At 43.4% G+C, this 20,492-nt stretch overlaps 2 protein-coding genes across 4 annotated transcripts in view; both read left to right on the top strand.

Annotated features, from left to right (window-relative positions):
- The window catches only part of RPS6KA2 (ribosomal protein S6 kinase A2), a 456,813-nt gene that overhangs the window by 145,276 nt on the left and 291,045 nt on the right, over positions 1-20,492 (top strand). The window lies entirely within an intron of this gene.
- On the top strand, positions 1,856-16,528 carry LOC116474450 (insulin-like growth factor 2 mRNA-binding protein 3). The gene is given in 10 exon segments (XM_032162907.3): positions 1,856-2,117; positions 11,206-11,319; positions 14,433-14,824; positions 14,826-14,885; positions 14,888-14,926; positions 14,929-15,153; positions 15,155-15,633; positions 15,635-15,665; positions 15,667-15,880; positions 15,883-16,528. Coding segments are annotated over 10 exon segments (2,148 nt in total). The 3' UTR covers positions 16,215-16,528.

Raw genomic sequence — 20,492 nt, 5'->3', positions numbered from 1 at the left:
CATATGTGTCCCAGCAGCCCGTTCTCCATCCTCACTCCCTGCTCCCTCTGGCTCCGGATCCTCCGCACAGCCATGAGCAGGGTCCTTGTTCTCTTCCTCATTTGTGTGAGTTCTGTACGTGGAGCACTGATGCTTTGCATGCATGTCACAAAACCTGTTTTTGCAGTTTATTTAAATTTCGGTCACAGTGTTTTGACATCTGAAAGTTTTAAATTTAGTCATGCTTTACACTTGGAAAAGTTGTATCCATCAAAAGATGGCATAAATGATCACCCTTACTTGATTCTAGCACTTCAGTGTTAAATTTTCACACGTTTGCTTTTGTCTTTTCTGACATTTTGGGTTGTGAGGTGTATAATGAGGGATTTAACTATTTTTTCCAAACGAATAATTTGTTATTATAACCCCCCTTTTCCATTCTGACTTCACAAATCACGATGTCTTAACCTCTTAGATATGCAACCGTACAGCGCAGAAGGACGTTTTGGTCACCAGCAGACCGCACATCTGAGGGTGGTCCCATAAGAGTATAATATGGTATTTTACCTGTGCAGCAGGTCCTCAAATGACATGGTTTCATTCAATGTCATTTCAATACAGTGTTGATGTGAAAAAGAACTGATGCCCGCTGGGATGGTGTCCTGGCCAGGATAGGGGCTGCCTCGCAGGACATGCTGAGCTGCCGGGACAGGCTCCGGTGTCTCGAGACCCTGGCCTGGAGTCGGTGGGAAATCATTGTCTTATTTGTTTTTCTGTTTTTCTTAAATGTCTGCATAGCTTACATTTATTTCCATGTTCAATATTAGAAGCGGTTTGGTCTTTATTTAGAGGCTTGGTGATGGTTTTGTGACTTGAAATATACTGCAGGAATTTAACTCTTGTTGACATCAATTAACTTGTGATAAAACTGGTTTAGTTATATGTCATTTTGCTTCAAGTCTGTTTCCAAAACCTTACAATGACTTGAGGTGAGAACTTACAGCTTTTCTTTTTCTTTCTTTCTTTCTTTCTTTTCTTTCTTTCTTTCTTTCTTTCTTTCTTTTCTTTCTTTTTTTCTTTTCCTTTTCTTTTCTTTTCTTTTCTTTTCTTTTCTTTTCTTTTTGATGGAGTCTCGCTCTGTTAGCCAGGCTGTAGTGCAGTGGTGCAATCTCGGCTCACTGCAACCTCCACCTCCAGGGCTCAAGCGATTCTTTTGCCTCAGCCTCCCGAGTAGCTGGAATTACAGGCATGCGTCACCATGCCCAGCTAATTTTTGTATTTTTAGTAGAGATGGGCTTTCACCATGTTGCCTGGGCTGGTCTTGAACTCCTGACCTCAGATGATCCGCCTGCCTCGGCCTCCCAAAGTGCTGGGATTACAGGCGTGAGCCACCACGCCTGGCCCAGCTTTTCTATGTTTGGATACACGACCAGGGTGCTGCAGCTGCCTGCAGTGTTCAGCGCAGCCGTGTGTGTGAAGGCTCCGGCCTAGGAGCCATGGGCTACACCAGACAGCCTAGGTGTGTGCCAGGGCACTCTGTCATGTTCTCACAACAACAAAATCACCTAATGATGCCTTTCTCAGAATGTATCCCCATCGTTAAGTGATGCACAGCTGTGCTTGCATCTGTTGTTGGATTTTTCTGTTCCATTAATTTGCCTTTTTGTGCTATTATTAATATTGTAATTTAGTATTTGCTAGGATAAGCTGTCTCTCATTCCTCTTCTCACCCAGCATTTTTTGGCTATCCCCACAATTTTGTCTCCTGGATAAGTTTACTCCTTTTTAAGAGGCAGCTGGCAGGAAGCCTGGTCAGACTAATTCAGATGCCCCATGCAGGGAGAAGGCCCGGGTTCTATGGTGGCAGCTACCGTCCATGCCTCCCACGGGCACTGCGGTTGAAGATGCAGCTCCTTCTGCAGTGGAGCCACTAACTGACCCAGCCAAGTTGGAGGGAAGCCACGAGGAGGGGCTGTGCCGGGCTTGCTTCCCACCTTGGGCTGCCTGGAGGGGTGCTCTGCAGTCTCTGGGGCCTTCCAGTGCTCCGCCTGCCCACCCTCCACTGCCTTTCCTTTCTCACATCTGCAAGGCAGAAGGCTTTGGCGAGGCAGAAGGCTTTGGCGAGGCAGAAGGCTTTGGTGAGGCTTGCTCCTCAGCCCCCTGCTTTGGGTGGGTTGGTGTTTGGAGAAGGAGTTTCCTCAGGGTGAGCTGAAGAAGGAGCACAGGCCAGAAGGGAAGGGAGGGTGCCCAGTACAGCCTGAGGCCTGGCCTGCAGCAGAGAGAACAGACCAGAATACAGGCCCAGCACAGGCTGCCAAAGCCAACTTGCATTTCTGACAAAAATTTGCCTGGGACCTGGTATTGGTTTCCCGGGGCTGCAGTAAACAAAGTTCCACAAACTGCGTGGTCAAGCAAGACTCTGTTCTCTCCCATCCAGAGGCTGGAAGTCCGAGTTGGAGGTGTGGCAGGGTGGGCTCCTGCTGAGGCAGGGAGGGACAGCCTGTTCCAGGCCCTTCTCTTTGCTTCTGGAGCTTCAGGCTGTTCACGTGCTCCTTGGCTTGTGGACGCATCGCCCTGCCTCTGCTTCTGTCTCCAGGTGGCCGTCTTCCCTCTGTGCATCTCTGTCTCTCCTCCTTTAGGGACACTGGTTGGGCACAGTTAGGGCTCACCCCAATGACCTTGTCTTAATTTCCTGATATTGGCATATACCCTATTTCCAGATAAGGTCACATCACATTCACAGTTCCAGAGGTTAGGACATCAACACATCTTTTTGAGGGTACACAATTCAGCCATAAGGAACCAGTAAATAACTATTTTCTTTCACCTCGTACTGCCTCCATCTCACAGCTGTCTCTCCCCAGGACCCAAAACAAGAGCACCAGGGCTCAGCTCTGAGTCAAATGCCTTTTCTGTGTTTCTCATGAGAACCCAAGCACAATTCAAGCTGTTGTCTCTGTGTGGGAATGTGTTCCGTGTTTCAAACCAGCAGCACAGAAAGAACACTTGTCTGCACCTCTTCCCATCCCCGCGGTGTGCTGGGGGTAACCCTGCCTGATACCCTGTGGGCTGGGATTAGGCTCGAAGTCACAGGAAGGAATAATTCATCACTGGTGGCTGGCCGGGAGACGGACATGGTTGGAACAGCGTGTGGGGAAGCCTAACCCAACAGGGCTCTTGGCATAAACCCAAAGGGAAAGGTGGGATCAGGGAGGCCATTGTGAAAGCTGAGGTGTGAAGCACTGGGACTTGGAACTGGGTGATTGTGGCGGCGATAGGTTAACATGGGTGACAGGGTGTGGTGACCGCTGGCTGTGAGGGGCACACTAACAAGCCTGTCAGCCTCCTCCACGATGGAACTTCACACCATGACCCCGGTCGCCTCTGCAGATAACTTGGCCAGCGCTGACCCCAGGACATCACAGGCAGCACTTTCCTCCTCTGCTTCCCTCCGGATATTTCACAAAGCTCAGTTTTGTGTTTGTTACTTGCTAGAATAATAAAACTGAATAAATGGCTGCATTAGGCAAGGAATGGTTTTGCTTCCAGGACACATAAATCGTGCATCTGTGTTTGTTCTTCGTGTGTTTTCAGCCACTCCTGGATATTTCTATTCTTTATTTTCCCTCCATATCATGCGTGAATATTTTTGTATTTCTCCCCAGGGCTGTGACCCAGATATCTACGCACTGGTCCTTTAAAAAGAGAACAGAGAAAAAATCAGTAGCTGTGTCCTATAATTTTTGTGCACTGTCTATCTGCACAGATATCCCGCCAACTGTTCATAACAATCTGCTCTTTCTTCTCCCTCACAATTCCTTAAATTTACTTTTCTCTCATTTTATTTAATCAAGCATGACTTCGTTAAAACAAAACAAAACAAAAACCCCTTCCACTTCCTCAGGTGTGAAAACCCGGCTGTGGGCCTGGCGCCGGTCTTCTGATACACAGAGATCCAAGTGGCTGTGGGTCACCCCGGAGATGGGTTTCCCCCGCCCTGAAAAGAGAGAAAGTGAGTTGTGTTCTGGGGCGTGGGGCAGAGCTCTGTGGTGGGAAGGCACAGGTGGCCCGGCAGAGGAGGTGATGGAAACTCGTCAGAAACTGACCTTGGGAAGGGGCATGGGGAAGGACGCCACCTCCACGGACAGACGTGTCATTTCCAGGGGTCACATAACCCTTTTCTCCTGATCTGTGCCTGCGCTTTTTGGCTTCATTTCTAACGAGGCTGTCAGGAACCCAGAGCTTCAGAGAGTGCTCTCCCTGTGCTCCCCACTCAGGAGAGAGAGGAGCGAGACATGAGGCACAGGCAGCGTTGAGCAGGTAGCACTAAGGAAGAGAAAGCTCGGGAGAGACGCTGTGTTTCAGCAGCTACTCAGGTGCTGTCTGCTTATCCACTGACCATGTGGCAATATCTAGAAGGAGGCGCCGGGAAGGCAGAACCCTGTGACCTCAGTGTATGTTCCAGACATCGAGGGACACAGCCCACCTGTGGGCCTCGGTGGGACATCACACATCAAGAGATAGTGCAGGGGAACTGTGACCTCACTGTGGTGTGAGAGGCTCACACTACTTCCGCAGGTGCACGACACCCTCCCCAGGCTGCCACAGCGCGTCCATGCATCTCTTCCTAACCCCACACTGCATGCTTGGCCCAGCTGCTGAGTTATAGCAAGAACCCTCACAGATACTTGTTAGATAGTGAAAGGAATAGCTGCAAAGCCTGCTAAGCCTTCCTGAAGGCTGCTAACTCTTGACTCCAGATCCTTAGTCGTCCTCTGTTTTAATGAGTGTTATCTCATTGGCAATGGCAAGAAAAAAACCATCTGTACGCAGCAGTGTTTAGGGCTGGACCAGAGGGGCCCCTGCCCTGACCCTGAGCATTTGAGAGCTTCTTCTGCCTGCTGCTGGCCTTGCCCTCACCACAGGATGTGAGTCTGTGAAGGTCAGGTCATGTGCCTGTCCACAGTTCGCACCCTTCCCTCCAAAAACATTCTCCGGGTACCTGGGATGCCAGAATTTCCTCCCCCGGTAACCCTGAGCCTCTTTCTGAAACCCGTGTGGACCTCTTACCTAGGCCCAGCCACTCCTGAGCAGGCTGCACCCGCAGGGTGGGCATCCCTACGCGCATTCTGTCTGATTCATGAAATCTGTGTGTAGAGGCGTTCATCGTGCGCCCTTATTATCCTTGCCAAGTCTGCAGGATCTGTAGTGATTCTCTGTTTCATTCCTGATACTGGTAATTTGTGAACTTGTGTGTCTTCTCTCTCTCTCTCTCTCTATCAGTCTGGCAAGAGATTTGTCAGTTTTATTGGTCGTGTTTTTTTTTTAATCAGCTCATTGTTTAATGGGTTTTTTCTGTTGTTTTTGTTTTCAGTTTCATGGATTTCTGCTCTATCTCTGTCTTTCTTTCTTCATTTCCTTTCATTTATTTATGTTCTTTCTTATGCTTGCTTTGGGTTTATGCTGCTGTTATTTCTCTGGGTTTTGAGGTGAGAGCATCTGTTGTTTCATCCTTCATTTCACTGTTTCTTTCCTCTGTTCCCTCCACTCAGCTATTAAGCCCAGTTTGTAAACTTTTCATTTTGTTTTTGTATTTTTCATATCTAAAACTTCCATTTGGTTCTTCTTTATATCTCCCATTCCTTAGCTAAGGCTCTGTTTCTCCATTGGTTTTAGGCTGGTTTGTGATTGCTTGTTGAAGCGTTTTTATCATGGCTGCTTTGAAATCTTTGTCAGATAAATCTAACATTCTGTCATCTTGGTTTGGCATCTTTTTATTTTGTTTGCGATCTTCCTGGTTCTTTGTGTAATTAGTGATTTTTTTTTTTTTAAATTGAAACCTAGACTTTTGGGGCACTATGTTATGAGACTCTGGATCTTATATAAGCTTTCTATTTTAACAGACTGAGTCTCACGTGACTCCAACCTAGGAAGTGGGGTCACCACCTCATTACTGCAATGAAGGAAGTTGTGGGGCTATTCCTGCTTGGTGGGGGTGGAGGCTCCAGCTCCCTGTGTGGCCTCCACTAATCCCAAGAAGAGTTATGGCCTTGTTACCCCTGGGCAGTGGTCAGAGTCCTCACTGTCCACCACCATCAGCGGACACCACCCCTGGGGGGATGTCGGGGCACCTCCTTACAGACTAACGAGGGTGGAATTCTAGGCCACCTACACAGCCTTTACTGGCATGGGTGAAGGTGGGCCAAGGTTTTCTGTGTCGTTTGGCTAAAGTAGAGCAGTTATCGTCTAAGAGTTTTCTGCCCCTTCCCTGGTCCTGTGGCTAGACGCTTTTGTTGGGATTTTATTTTGTCTGTGCCTGCTGGAATTCCTGGGTTGCTGATTTATTTGGCTCCAGGTCTAGTACACATGAGGCAAAGGAAAACCCAGGGAATTCTCCACCATGTCGTTCCTCAAGTCCTGAGGCACTGAGCCATCCTGCCTTCTTCTCTCCACCTGTCACAGTCATCTTCCGTGAAGCGTCCAGGGTTTCCAGTTGTACTTAGTGGGAAGAATAGGGAAATACATGCCTAGTTCCTCTTCCTGGAAGAGAAGAAGGATGCATAACACATGCACCTCCAGGATGTAATCAAAAGAGATAGTATTTGATGACATAGACACACACACAGACACACAATGCAAACACACATACACACCACACATACACACCACACACACACATACACACTCACACAACACATCCCATACACATATATCCCACAAACACTATACACATACACACACATACACACACATACATGCACTCGTGCATGCATCTATACATATCATTTTGCGAAAAATATACTGAAGAGTACAGAACAAAGTACATTGTGCTGGGAGGACACCAGGGTGCTGAGAGCAGTGTTTGAGGATGATCTGTCAGGTCTAACTGACTAAAGGCTAAAGCAGCTGTAGAGATTAAGACTCAAGTGTTACTTTGAATACTCCAGACTTGAAATAAGTTTTAATAAGAACAGCAAAACTGAATGGAATCTTTCAGATGTTCAGGGATTTCACTGTATTTTTTTTAATTGACATACATATATATATTTTCAATGGTAAACTATGAGATTTGTAAGGATAGGGAAAAAAGACATTGTGTGATAATTTAAGAAGTAAACAGGATTAAACTTAAGTTGCATCAATTTGATTATTATTCCATCAGGATTTTGAAGAGTACTTTAGAGTGAAGATTCTGGTTCGATAATAGAATATGGCGTACATGAAAACTGAAACCCTCTTACAGTTTTAAAGATGTGCTTCCATTTAGAAAATCACGGTTGTTCTGCCCACAATAGAACCTTGTCAACCCCTAATTTGTTCTCAGTTGTGATCAGTCAAATAAACCCTTCAGACACAGAGACTGAAATGCTTATTTGAAAAATACTTCTTGATGGTAGTTAAAGCTGTCCTGGTGACGAGAAGGGACATTTACGCATCCATAAATCCAGGAGATGTCTGGGCCAGAAAGAGGAAATACAACTAACTGAGGAATGTGCCAGGACTTAATTTCATCCCTTTCTTCTTTTTATTTTGTTATTTGACATTTACTAATCCTCTTAACCCATCTGCACATCAGGATCTTGACCAATTTCCTTTGAGATTCTGACTTTTATGAAGAAAAAAGATGATGTAAAGAACAACAATGTGATTTAAGATTAGGATAAAGCGAAGCCATCAAATGGTTTCTTCTTTTTGGTCATGTGTTTATTGATGTATGTATTTTGGTACAGATGGAGTGTCACTATGTTGCAAGGCTAGCCTCCAACACCTGGGTTCCAGCAATCCTCCTGCCTCGGCCACCCAAAGTGCCGGGATGACAGGTGTGAGCCACCTCACTCAGCCCATGTGTTCATTTTTAAGGATATTTTGAGGACATGTTGTGTCTTTATTTCTGACTTCTGGGACTATTGTTCTTATTCCTCCATTAATAAAAGTAATGATTTTCTACATGCGTGCCCAGCTTAACATGCACCCCACATCCGTTATCTTGTTACATCTTTATGACAACCGGTGAGGGAAGCAGAGGTGAGATGAACTTCAGTGCTGTTTTAAGGAGGAGGAAACTGAGGCACAACCCGGATAAGGGGCATGCTAAAACAAGCCTATAGTACCTGGCTGGGGGAATGAGTATGGAACCCCACTGCAGGCTCACAGCTTGTGGCTCACACCTCTTCCTTGTTTCTCTACTTTGAATATCAACACGGAGCAGTGTGTCACTTCTGTTTCATATCTCTCCCAGTTGCCTACATGACTGGCTTCACTTACTCCACAGAACTTAATACGTTGCAATTTGTGGTACAATGCATTTATTTTATCATGTATTGCCCATGAAAATTAATGGTGGGGACTTGTTCAGAAGTATGTATTTCAAAAATGTAATTACACTTGAAAGTGAGCAAGTTCAATTGTATGAGAAGGAAGTCATTGTGGTAGAACTTTAGAGAAAGTTATTTATTGTAACTGTAAATAGTACTGGTAAAGGCCTACTGGTAAAGGCCTGTTTAGCAGTGTGCACTGCCTGGTGACGAGAACTCTCAGTGGGTGTGTAAGTACCTTCTCAGGGCCTGTGAAACGTCTTGGAATGTCTTCTAACTTCTTAGCTTTTGCCAGGGTTCCAAGGCAAGAGGAATGGAAGTTGCAAGGAAGAAAGCGTTTTTGTTTACACTGAAATTATTTTTAACATCCTAAATGTTTTCAATATCCTGATAAAGCAGTTTCTTTGGTGTGGCTTAGCTTTTTGAGAGTTGAGATTTTTCTGTGTCAAATCCAAGTTGACTATTCTTAAAAGTGATTTCAAAAGCCAGGAAAACCACTTTGCAGTAATCAGAATGTTATCCAACTGTATAATGTTTACTTTATTGTAAATACTTGTGAACAGCGGTCAATAAATGGCTTTATGTTCCTTTATGCAAAAAAAAGTGATTTCATTCTGTTATTTGACATCAAGCTCAATCCTATTATGTTTCCAACAGAATTAATACATAGTGACAAAAATACATTGAATTAAGTCAGTTTTTTTCTAGATCCAATAAAAAACACAAATATTTTAATAAATGTGTATGTATATAGATTTAATTCTACCAGAGAATATTTTCCTTTTTTCTGTGGTTGTACAATATTAGCAAAAGGAAGTATTCTCAGGCCAGTTGTGGTGGCTCATGCCTGTAATCTCAGCACTTTGGGAGGCTGAGGCAGGTGGAATACTTAAGGCCAGCAGTTCAAGACCAGTCTAGGCAACATAGGGAGACCCTGTCTCTATAAAATATACAAAAATTATCTGGGCATGGTAGTGCACACCTGTAGTTCCAGCTACTCTGGAGGCTGAGGCAGGAGGATTGCTTGAGCCTGGGAGGTAAAGGCCACCAGCCTGGGAGCCAGGATCGCACCACTGCACTTCAGCCTGGGCAACAAAGTAAGACCCTGAAAAAAGAAAGAGAGAGAGAGCGAGAGAGACAGAGAGAGAGAGAGAAAGAAAGAAAGAAAGAGAGAGAGAGAGACAGAAAGAAAGAAAGAAAGAAAAGAAAGAAAGAAAGAAAGAAAGAAAGAAAGAAAGAAAGAAAGAAAGAAAGAAAGAAAGAAAAAGAAAGAAAGATTACTCTCTGAAGATAAGTGATAATGATCACCATAATTAGGGTAATGTATTTATACACTTTAGGTCACTTTTTTAGTCACCTCCCAATCTGATCCAGGTGCACCTGTCTGGACCTCCTCCTTTATAATGACCCTTGGCCTTGATTCTGCACTCCTTCCATTACTGTCATCGATAACTTTAAATGTGCCCAGATATTCACTATCCTTAATTTATAAGCCATTTTCATTCCTCTGCCACTTCCCCACCACCCAGTCACCTGGTTTTGTTCCTCACTGCTCCATTGAAACTCTTTCTATTTACCTTTGTAATGAATCAACAATATTTGCTTACGAAGAATCATGCTACACTTTGGAAACCGACCTTCACTTATTCCTGAAAGTCTCCCTGCCACATGGTTGGAACCCCCTAACCGTGTGGGTGAGATGGAACTGTGCTCTAACCTGGCTCTGCTCTGCAGGCTGCGTGGCTGCAGGGCTGCCATCCACCTGCACAGAGAGTGGAGCTGCCTCCTTCCCGGCAACCACGGCATTGCACAAAGCGTTATCCGTCCAGTGCTGCCACAAGGGAGGCATCTAGCAGATGCTGGTTTTCTCTTCCTTTGCCTGCTCTGCTAACTCTCTTCTCTGATCAGCCTTTACTCTCAAGTTTGCTGGGTACTTTTCTTCTTCCTGCACACTAATTATAGGGATGTTGGACTTTGTTCTATTTTGAGTAATATTCACTCCTAAATTGAACTTAACCATTTGAATGGCTGTCACCCTTCCACCAATGAATCTGAAGACCATTTACTCTTTTAATGTTTTTCAAAAACCTCCTATGTAGAGTTTTGTTACTACTATTCAAGGAACTCTAGCACAACTGTTCAAAGTAAGACTCTTCTTGTTTAATACTATTTTACTTTTCCTCCCGATTCCACCCTCTCTATATTCTTAGATATGAAGGTATCCTTTAAGATACACAGTAACAGGCTGTGCCTGTGATATTTCATTTTGGACAGACAGTTGGCACGGGACTTTACTTCCCCCTGGGTACTGTGCGTAAAGCCTGCCTAAGTAGCCATCCCCTTGCCTGGGTACCCATCGAGTCGTGGAGGGCTAGGGGTCTGGGGTCTCCAGGCTATGCAGCATGGGATGGAAAGAGCACAGATGATACTCGTTCTTCATCTTCATGACTGCTCGAGTGTTCTCCATGCAGTCACAGCAGGGGACGCTCCCAGAAGAACTGCAAGAGGCCCCATATCTTCCCACGCTCACCAACTCTTGGTTGTATGGTGCCTTTACATTTTATAAATATGATGGCTTGAAGTGTCATCTCCTCATTTTATTTCTTCTGGTTACATTTACTGAGTTGAGGAACTCTTCACATACTTGCCAGTCATTTACATTTCTCTTGCTGTGAACTGTTTTCATTCCTTGCCTGTTTTTTGGGTTGGGTTGCCTATCTTTTCTTGTTGATAACAACATGAGCCATGTGGTCCTCTCAATTGGTACAGAGAGATATTTGATAAAATTTCACCACGTAAGTTTAATAAAAACTGTAATTGGTTATTGCAGGTGTGTTAGTCCACTTGGGATGCTGTAATGAAAAACGATAAACAGAGTGGTTTATAAACAACAGAAATTTGTTTCTCACAGTTCTGGATGCTGGAAGTCCAACATCGAGGAACCCGCAGATCCAGTGTCTGGTGGACACTTGCTCGCTGGTTCACAGCCAGTGCCTTCTTGCCAAGTCTTCACATGGTGGAAGGGGTGAGGGGTCTCTCTAGAGTCTCTTTCATAAGGTCTCTTTTATAATCCCATTCATGAGGGCTTTGTTCTCATGACCTAATCACCTCCCAGACCCCCCTCCAAATACCGTCACACTTGGGATTAGATTTCAACATAAGAGTTAGGGGACACACAAACATTCAGTCTGTATCAGTAGGTAAAGAGAATTGCTATTAATTTTTAAGCCCACTGTAAATCCATCAACATCACTGAACTCTCGTTAGTTTTAATAGTTTCTATTCTGTTGGAGTGTCTATGTCTAGGATTGTGTCATCTGCTGATAAGGATGTTTTTTATCTTCCTTCCAAATCTTATACCACTAATTTATTTTGTTTTCTGACTCTTTCCTTCTTGCTTCTTTCTTCTTTTTTGTCTGTAAGGACCTTTAGTACGATGCTAAGCAGTTGTGATGTTAATGGGCGTCTTTGCTTCTGATTTTAAAGTTTCTCCACTGAGTGTGATGTTTACTGGATGTTTTTGTAATGTTGCCTTTACCAAGTCGAGCGAGTTTTCTTCTAGTTTCTTAAGGGTCTGTGCGGAGGGTGGTGATCTGCTCAGATTAGTGTTTCATAGACTGCTGTGGACAGGGAGGAGGCTGCTGTGGTGATCCAGGTGTAAGATGAAGGTGGCAGCAGAGACAAAGAGAAGCGGACACATTCGAGAAACATTACTGGTAAAATTTAATGGGACACGATGATAGATTGGGTATGGGAAACGTCCCAGCTGGCGCCTTGCTCTTGGCTTGCACAATTGGACGGATACCATCTGTGGAGTTAGGAAATCCTGCAAGAGGTATTGACATGTTGACATGTTGATTCTGACATGTTTGAGGTGAACATCTCAGAATAAGATGTTGAGTAGATGTTGGCTATGGGGACCTGGAGCTCAGAAGAAAGTACCTGAGAAGTTTGCATTGTGCAAAATCACCCACTGCAGAGAGCAAGGCTTTGTGAAAATATGGTGCTGGCATAGAACACCCAAACCTTAGAAATTCTGTAACCAGAGCATAAACCACAATAATAACAATCCTAATTTTAAATCCTGGCATAGAAGAAATATATTCAATTCCCAATAAATGGAATATGCTGCAGTATGTACAGAACTTTACTGTAATAAGGAAAAAGAGGAAGGCAGTCTAGGGGAAGGACAGGTCAGGAAAGATCAGAAGGCTGAGCCTTGGAGCCCAGAGCAGAGACGGGACAGTTACAGGCTTTGCAAAAATGTGATGCCAGCGAGGAGTGTTCCAGGTCACTATCGTGTGCTTGTTTCTTTTGCGTGAAGATCCAGGAGAACCAGGCAATCTGGACACTTTCAAACCCAAACACATGGCCAGACAGGACCAGCACAAGAAACATGGGGCCGATAGGCATCAAAGTGTGTTCCCAGTGTCTTGCTGTGTTCACCTGTGTCACAGTCCTTTGTGTTAATTGCACAGACCTGCTGTTACACAGTGACTTAAAACGTGAGTGCATCAGAGAAATTGGCTCATGACTAATGCAACTTTTATATTATCTTCACACCTAGTCAGTCGCTAAGTCTATCAGTTACACATGTGTTTTAGAAAACATGTGCCCTGGAGCAAACCAGGCTGCATTTCATCAGCAGTACGCGCATGCCTGGTCAGTGCTCCTGTTGGGCCAGGTGTGTGGGTGGCGAATGCTAACAACCTGCAGATGCATCTAGAAGGAGACACTGACCTTGGGTCACCTTGGCTACATACTGCATGTTATCAACACCTCACAGATTGCTGTTTTATTTTAAAATCTCTTATAAGCATGAGGAGTATTTAAAATCACTGTGATTTAGGATATTGTTGAACTTGTCCTAATTTGGGGGGAGAATTGTTCTTTTCCAGATATAACTCTCACCTCTGTTATATGAAGTCAAGTTCTGGCTCCTCAGCTTTCTGCAAGAAGTGTGAGCCAATATCTTCTTATAAAATGAAAATAATATCCAGAATTATATTTAAGCTCTTCTGAAGACAACAGCTGGAAGAATTGAAATTGTCTTATAAAATGTTACCTGAGAAAAATAGGCAAATTATTCTATTTCATTGTAAGTCCCATTTCATATTTCTATAATTTTTTCCATTCTCCTTTTGAATTTTTCTTGAGTGGAAAAAATCCCTTAAAGTAGAAAGGTACATATAAGGTTAATGAATTGCAGAAAGGACATTGGCACCTGCAGCTCTTCTGAATTGTAATCACAGTCAATGCAGCCTTGCATTCTTCTAAACAAAATCCTGCTTCTGTGATTGCACCTGCTATGTATCACTTTATTTCCTTCATATTCCTTCTGTGAAGAAATGTTGAGCAACCAAGAGAAAGACTTCAGAAGAAAAAAAGATCTTTTTAATGATGGAGACTAAGAAGGAAATGACATCTCTCCTATATGTCAGCCTCTTAGATGTAACACACTGCTGAGCTGCCTTAGCTTTGATTATAAACTACGTGGCATCTCTATCCGATTGATGGGGCAACCGGAGAAAATCATGTTCTAGGCTTAATAATGAAGACAATATGCATGTTCTTTAAATTAGAAAATAGTCTCAGCTAATGTTAATTGAACCCCGTGTAGGAGGCAGAATGCCAATCCAAACAAAGCGAGCACCCCTCCCATGCAAAGTGACTGCTAATGTGACCCAGGTGTAACAAAAGGTAATTAACATTGGAAATGTTTCTAGCTGTTCCCATAGTAACATAATTGGGAAGGGAGTTTTAATCAATACATGTAGCCATTGACATCCATACACAAGTAAGCATTCTGCAGGTAATAAAATTATAACAGGTGATAAACACGACTTCCACTGTATTGCTTGGTAGATGAGCATTATGGTTAAAAAATGACTGTGAAAAGTTAGCTCAATTCAAGACTGGTGGATGCGTTTGGGTTGTAGCTAGGCTTTTTCTTTTCTTTCTCTTTTAAAACATATCTAGACAAGGAAAAACAAGCCTCGGATCTGATTTTTTTCTCCTCGTTCTTGTGCTTGGTTCTTACTGTGTTTGTGTATTTTAAAGGCGAGAAGACGAGGGGAACAAAACCAGCTGGATCCATCCATCACCGTGGGTGGTTTTAATTTTCGTTTTTCTCATTAATTTTTTTTAAACAACCACTCTTCACAACGAACAAACTGTATATCGGAAACCTCAGCGAGAACGCCGCCCCCTCGGACCTAGAAAGTATCTTCAAGGACGCCAAGATCCCCGTGTAGGGACCCTTCCTGGTGAAGACTGGCTACACGTTTGTGGACTACCCGGACGAGAGCTGGGCCCTCAAGGCCATCGAGGCGCTTTCAGGTAAAATAGAACTGCACGGGAAACCCATAGAAGTTGAGCACTCGGCCCCAAAAAGGCAAAGGATTCGGAAACTTCAGATACGAAATATCCCGCCTCACTTACAGTGGGAGGTGCTGGATGGTTTACTAGTCCAGTATGGAGTGGTGGAGAGCTGTGAGCACGTGAACACTGACTCGGAAACTGCAGTTGTGGAATGTAACCTATTCCAGTAAGGACCGAGCTAGACAAGCGCTAGACAAGCTCTAGACACACGGAATGGATTTCAGTTAGAGAATTTCACCTTGAAAGTAGCCTATATATCCCTGATGAAATGGCCGCCCAGCAAAGCCCCTCGCTGCAGCCCCGAGGTCGCCGGGGGCTTGGGCAGAGGGGCTCCTCAAGGCAGGGGTCTCCAGGATCCGTGTCCAAGCAGAAACCACGTGATTTGCCTCTGCACCTGCTGGTTCCCACCCAATTTGTTGGAACCATCATGGGAAAATAAGGTGCCACCATTCGGAACATCACCAAACAGACCCAGTCTAAAAATCGACGTCCACCATAAAGAAAATGCAGGGGCTGCTGAGAAGTCTATTACTATCCTCTTTACTCCTGAAGGCACCTCTGCGGCTTGTAAGTCTATTCTGGAGATTACGCACAAGAAAGCTCAACATATAAAATTCACAGAAGAGATCCCCTTGAAGATTTTAGCTCATAATAACTTTGTTGGCCGTCTTATTGGTAAAGAAGGAAGAAATCTTAAAAAAATTGAGCAAGACACAGACACTAAAATTACAATATCTCCACTGCAGGAATTGACGCTGTATAATCCAGAACGCACCATTACAGTTAAAGGCAATGTGGAGACACGTGCCAAAGCTGAGGAAGAGATCGTGAAGAAAATCAGGGAGTCTTAGGAAAATGATACTGCTTCTATGACTCTTCAAGCACATTGAATTCCTGGATTAAATCTGAATGCCTTGGGTCTGTTCCCACCCACTTCAGGGATGCCACCTCCCACCTCAGCCCCCTTCAGCCATGACTCCTCCCTACCTCCCCGCAGTCTGAGCAATCAGAAACGGACACCGTTCATCTGTTTATCCCGGCTCTATCGGTCAGTGCCATCATCCGCAAGCAGGGCCAGCACATCAAGCAGCTTTCTCGCTTTGCTGGAGCTTCAATTAAGATTGCTCCAGGGGAAGCGCCAGATGCTAAAGTGAGGATGGTGATTATCACTGGACCACCAGAGGCTCAGTTCAAGGCTCAGGGAAGAATTATGGAAAAATTAAAGAAGAAAACTTTGTTAGTCCTAAGGAAGAGGTGAAACTCGAAGCTCATATCAGAGTGCCATCCTTTGCTGCTGGCAGAGTTATTGGAAAAGGAGGCAAAACGGTGAATGAACTTCAGAATTTGTCAAGTGCAGAAGTTGTTGTCCCTTGTGACCAGACACCTGATGAGAATGACCAAATGGTTGTCAAAATAACTGGTCACTTCTATGCTTGCCAGGTTGCCCAGAGAAAAATTCGGGAAATTCTGACTCAGGTAAAGCAGCACCAACAACAGAAGGCTCTGCAAAGTGGACCACCTCAGTCAAAACAGAAGTAAAGGCTCAGGAAACAGCCCACCACAGAGGCAGATGCCAAACCAAAGACAGATTGCTTAACCAACAGACGGGCGCTGACCCCCTATCCAGAATCACATGCACAAGTTTTTACCTAGCCAGTTGTTTCTGAGGACCAGGCAACTTTTGAACTCCTGTCTCTGTGAGAATGTATACTTTATGCTCTCTGAAATGTATGACACCCAGCTTTAAAACAAACACACAAGAAAAGGGTGGCGGAGGGAGGGAAAGAGAAGAGCTCTGCACTTTCCTTTGTTGTAGTCTCACAGTATAACAAATATTCTAATTCTTCTTAATATTCCCCCATAATGCCAGAAACTGGCTTAATGATGCTTTCACTAAATTCATCAAGTAGATTGCTCCTAAATCCAATTGTTAAAATTGGATCAGAATAATTATCACAGGAACTTAAATGTTAAGCCATTAGCATAGAAAAACTGTTCTCAGTTTTATTTTTACTTAACACTAACATGAGTAACCTAAGGGAAGTGCTGAATGGTGTTGACAGGGGTATTAAACATGCATTTTCACTCAACTACCTCAGGTATTCAGTAATACAAAGAAAAGCAAAATTGTTCCTTTTTTTGGAAATTTTATATACTTTATAATGATGGAAGTCCAACTGTTTTTTAAAAAATAAATTTAAAATTTAACAGCAATCAGCTAACAGGCAAATTAAGAATTTTACTTCTGGCTGGTGACAGTAAAGCTGGAAAATTAATTTCAGGGTTTTTCGAGGCTTTTGACACAGTTATTAGTTAAAAACAAATCAAATGTTCAAAGATACGGAGCAGTGCCTTATATCTGGAGAGCAGCACTACCGTTTATTCTTTCATTTATAGTTGAGAAAGTTTCTGATGGTACTAACAAAGTGGTGTCAGGAGATTTTGGAGCAGCTGGTTTAAATGGCTTCAGGAGACTTCAGTTTTTTGTTTAGCGACATGATTGAATGCATAATAAATGCTTTGTGCTTTTGATATCAATACCTAAAGAAAGCAAATCAGTGAAGAGATGCTGGACTTTAAACTGATTGGCAAAAAGCAAGCTTTAGCTTGTCTTACAGGTTGTTTAGTTTGCCAGTACACTTCAGACCAATGGGACAGTCATAGATGGTGTGACAGTGTTTAAAGGCAACAAAAGGCTACATTTCCATGTGGCCAGCACTGTCATGAGCCTCACTAAGCTATTTTGGAGATTTTTAAGCACTGATAAACTAAAAAAAAAATTAGACTCCACCTAAAGTAGTAAAGTATAGCAGGATTTCTGTATACTGTGCAATCAGTTCTTTGAAAAAAAAGTCAAAAGATAGAGAATACAAGAAAAGTTTTTGGGATGTAATTTGAATGACTGCGAGAACATATGACCTTTGATACGGAACTCATTTGCTCACTCCTTAACTTGAGAGCAAAGCCCAGTATCTACAATTGTGTTGGGTGTGGCTGGTCTCCAAGGCCACGCTGCTCTCTGAATTGATTTTGAGTTTTGTTGTAAGATGATCACAGCCATGTTACACTGATCTAAAGGACTTGTATATATAACCCTTTAAAAAAATCACTCTGCCTCATTCTTATTTCAAGATGAATTTCTATACGGACTAGATAATGTTTTTCTGAAGATCATATCAATTAGACATTTTGAAAATGATTTAAAGTGTTTTCCTTAATGTTCTCAGAAAACAAGTTTTTTTTGTAGTTTTACCCAAAAAAGTGCCCTTTTTGACACTGGATTCTCCTAGCATTCATAATTTTTTTTTTTCATACAATGAATTAAAATGGCTAAAATCATGGACTGGCTTTCTGGTTGGATTTCAGGTGAGATGTGTTTAAGGCCAGAGCTTTTCTCAATATTTGATTTTTTTCCCCAATATTTGATTTTGTAAAAATATATACATAGGTGCTGCATTTATATCTGCTGGCTTAAATTCTGTCATATTTCACTTCTAGCCTTTAGATATGGCAAATCATATTTTACTTTTACTTAAGCATTTGTAATTTGGAGTATCTGGTACTAGCTAAGAAATAATTCTATAATTGAGTTTTGTACTCACCATATATGGATCATTCCTCATGTATAATGTCCCCCAAATGCAGCTTCATTTTCCAGATATTTTGACGCAGAATAAATTTTTTCATCATTTAGGTGCAAAAAAAAAAAAGAAAAGAAAAGTTAGCTCAATTCAAAAGGGACAGATATATTGGAGAATTAGACCCAATCGTGCTCTGTGCACCACCTGCCCCCTTCTCCTTCTCCTTCTCCTCTAAAAGAAGGCATGCAGTTGCGGGAAAGTCCTTGAACCCTGGAGTGGAAGCCTCTAAGAAAGGAAATTGGAGAGGTTTATTGTCGGGAGGAAGGCAGATGAAGAGTTGAAGGAAACAATCGCATCAAGGAAGAGAGAGGGAGGCAGAGTTAAACGGATCCCAAGCTTTCAGGGAGAAGGTATTATAAAGCAGGCATTAGCAAGCACAAGGCTCAGAAGGAGAAGTATCACACAAGGGTTTAGGGACGTTCTTAGCACACACTTCAGATGATGTGATTTTACGTAGTCCTAGTTGAAAAGGAAAATGGAGAAATTACTTTCTAACAAACCCAATACAAACCCAATATAATCACACCAGCAGCTTCCTAGTGATAGTTTTGAAAAGCACACGTGCAAAAGGTGAAAAGCAAACACACCAGGGTGAAAGTGTGTGTTTGATGAGAGAACATGAAAGAACATCTAACTATAGCATCAGAAATCATCAGCCCCAATTTAGGTCAAAGATATTTTTAACTGTTAAGGTTAATATCTATGTTGTCTTATGTTACACCTTGAACAATAAAATATCAGTAATGATTTAGTGCCTTGTATATACATGGAATCATGATGTATTTCATGTACAACTCATCTCTGAATAGCCGTAGCCGCAACCTGTAAGGTAAGCAGTGTCAGGGACTTACTTCCACTCATTGGATGAAGAAATTACAGCGCTTGGGGTCCCCATGGGCTTCTCAAGGTCACAGGGCTAGCAAGTGGCAGAACCAGGACTCAGAAGACCTATTCCAGGCCTCCCGGCATTCCTGCTTTGGGAACACACAGTGCGACAATCATAAAGAGAAAGTAGAACCTATAAATGTGAAACGTCTCTTCTGCTCTCACTGTGGTTCCAGTCCCCTGGTCTCAGGCAAGTCTCCTTATTGAGTAGCTGTGTATTTCAATCCATGACTTTGTGAACTGTAAAAATATCAGAAGACTGTAGATGGCTGAATGAGGCCCCAGTTTGAAAAGCCAGAATGCAATACCTTCTGCACGTCCCAAAGCCATGGACTTGATGGCCATTCTTGGTAAGAATCCATTCTCAGCAAGAGTTGGTTAAAATGACAGCTTACGTGTGTCTACAAAAGAAACAATGATGGATTGATAAAGATCCAGCTGTATCGGACTGACCTCGTTAACCTCAGCAGCCTGTCAGGAAAATACACTAGGGTGTCTTTATCAACTAGTTACCCAGGGATAAAAGATGGAGTCCCAGCCGTTTGAATAATTTGTCAACCCAAGGGAGAGTGTCCCTGGCTGGGTGCTTTCCTGCAAGATGAGCAGAGCAAAGTCGACCAAGCTGGCCTCCCTTTTTGTCCTGGTCACCACTCAAGGGACAACCTCCTTCCACACATTCAAGGCCTGTCTCTCCAGTTGCCCTCCCAAGCACTGGTCTGCTGGCCATCCCTCTCTCTGATCAGCCTTTACCTTTGACTCTTCTGTCGAGATTCCTCTTGCTTGCCTTAACTAGGATCTGATGGCTCCTGAGAACCCACTTCCTTTGTGATCCTCTCAAGTGGAAGCAATTTGCTCTCTCTTTGCCCCTGAGACCTGAGTGCCAAGTCATCCTTCCTCTTCAGGTAGTTTTCTGACCACAGCCTTTCTATTAGCTGGACAAACATTTGCTTCTTTAAATCTCATGCAATCTGATGATGCCGCCCCTCCTCTCCTCTTAGTTGTCGTCTACTCCACCTGTTACTATGGTGCACTCATAGGGGTTTCTGGAATCCATGCCAGTCTTCCTTATCACTACCATGCCTGCTATCTACTTGGCATCTTCCACATCCTCCTGAAAAACACATCTGACCACCTGACCTCTTCGTTCCTCTGCCTCCTCATCTCCAGTGATGTTTTTCTCTACTCCAAATTAGCCGTCATTCTAAACTTTGTCATCCTGGAAACTTAATCACTTCTAATTGACAAAATCATTGAGCACATCCTCTTGCCTCCATTTCCCGTCCTCCCACCA

The sequence above is a fragment of the Hylobates moloch genome, unplaced genomic scaffold (assembly GCF_009828535.3).
Source record: "Hylobates moloch isolate HMO894 unplaced genomic scaffold, HMol_V3 SCAFFOLD_2, whole genome shotgun sequence".
NCBI classification, from domain to species: domain Eukaryota; kingdom Metazoa; phylum Chordata; class Mammalia; order Primates; family Hylobatidae; genus Hylobates; species Hylobates moloch.
This window is presented reverse-complemented; position numbering and strand designations above follow the sequence as displayed.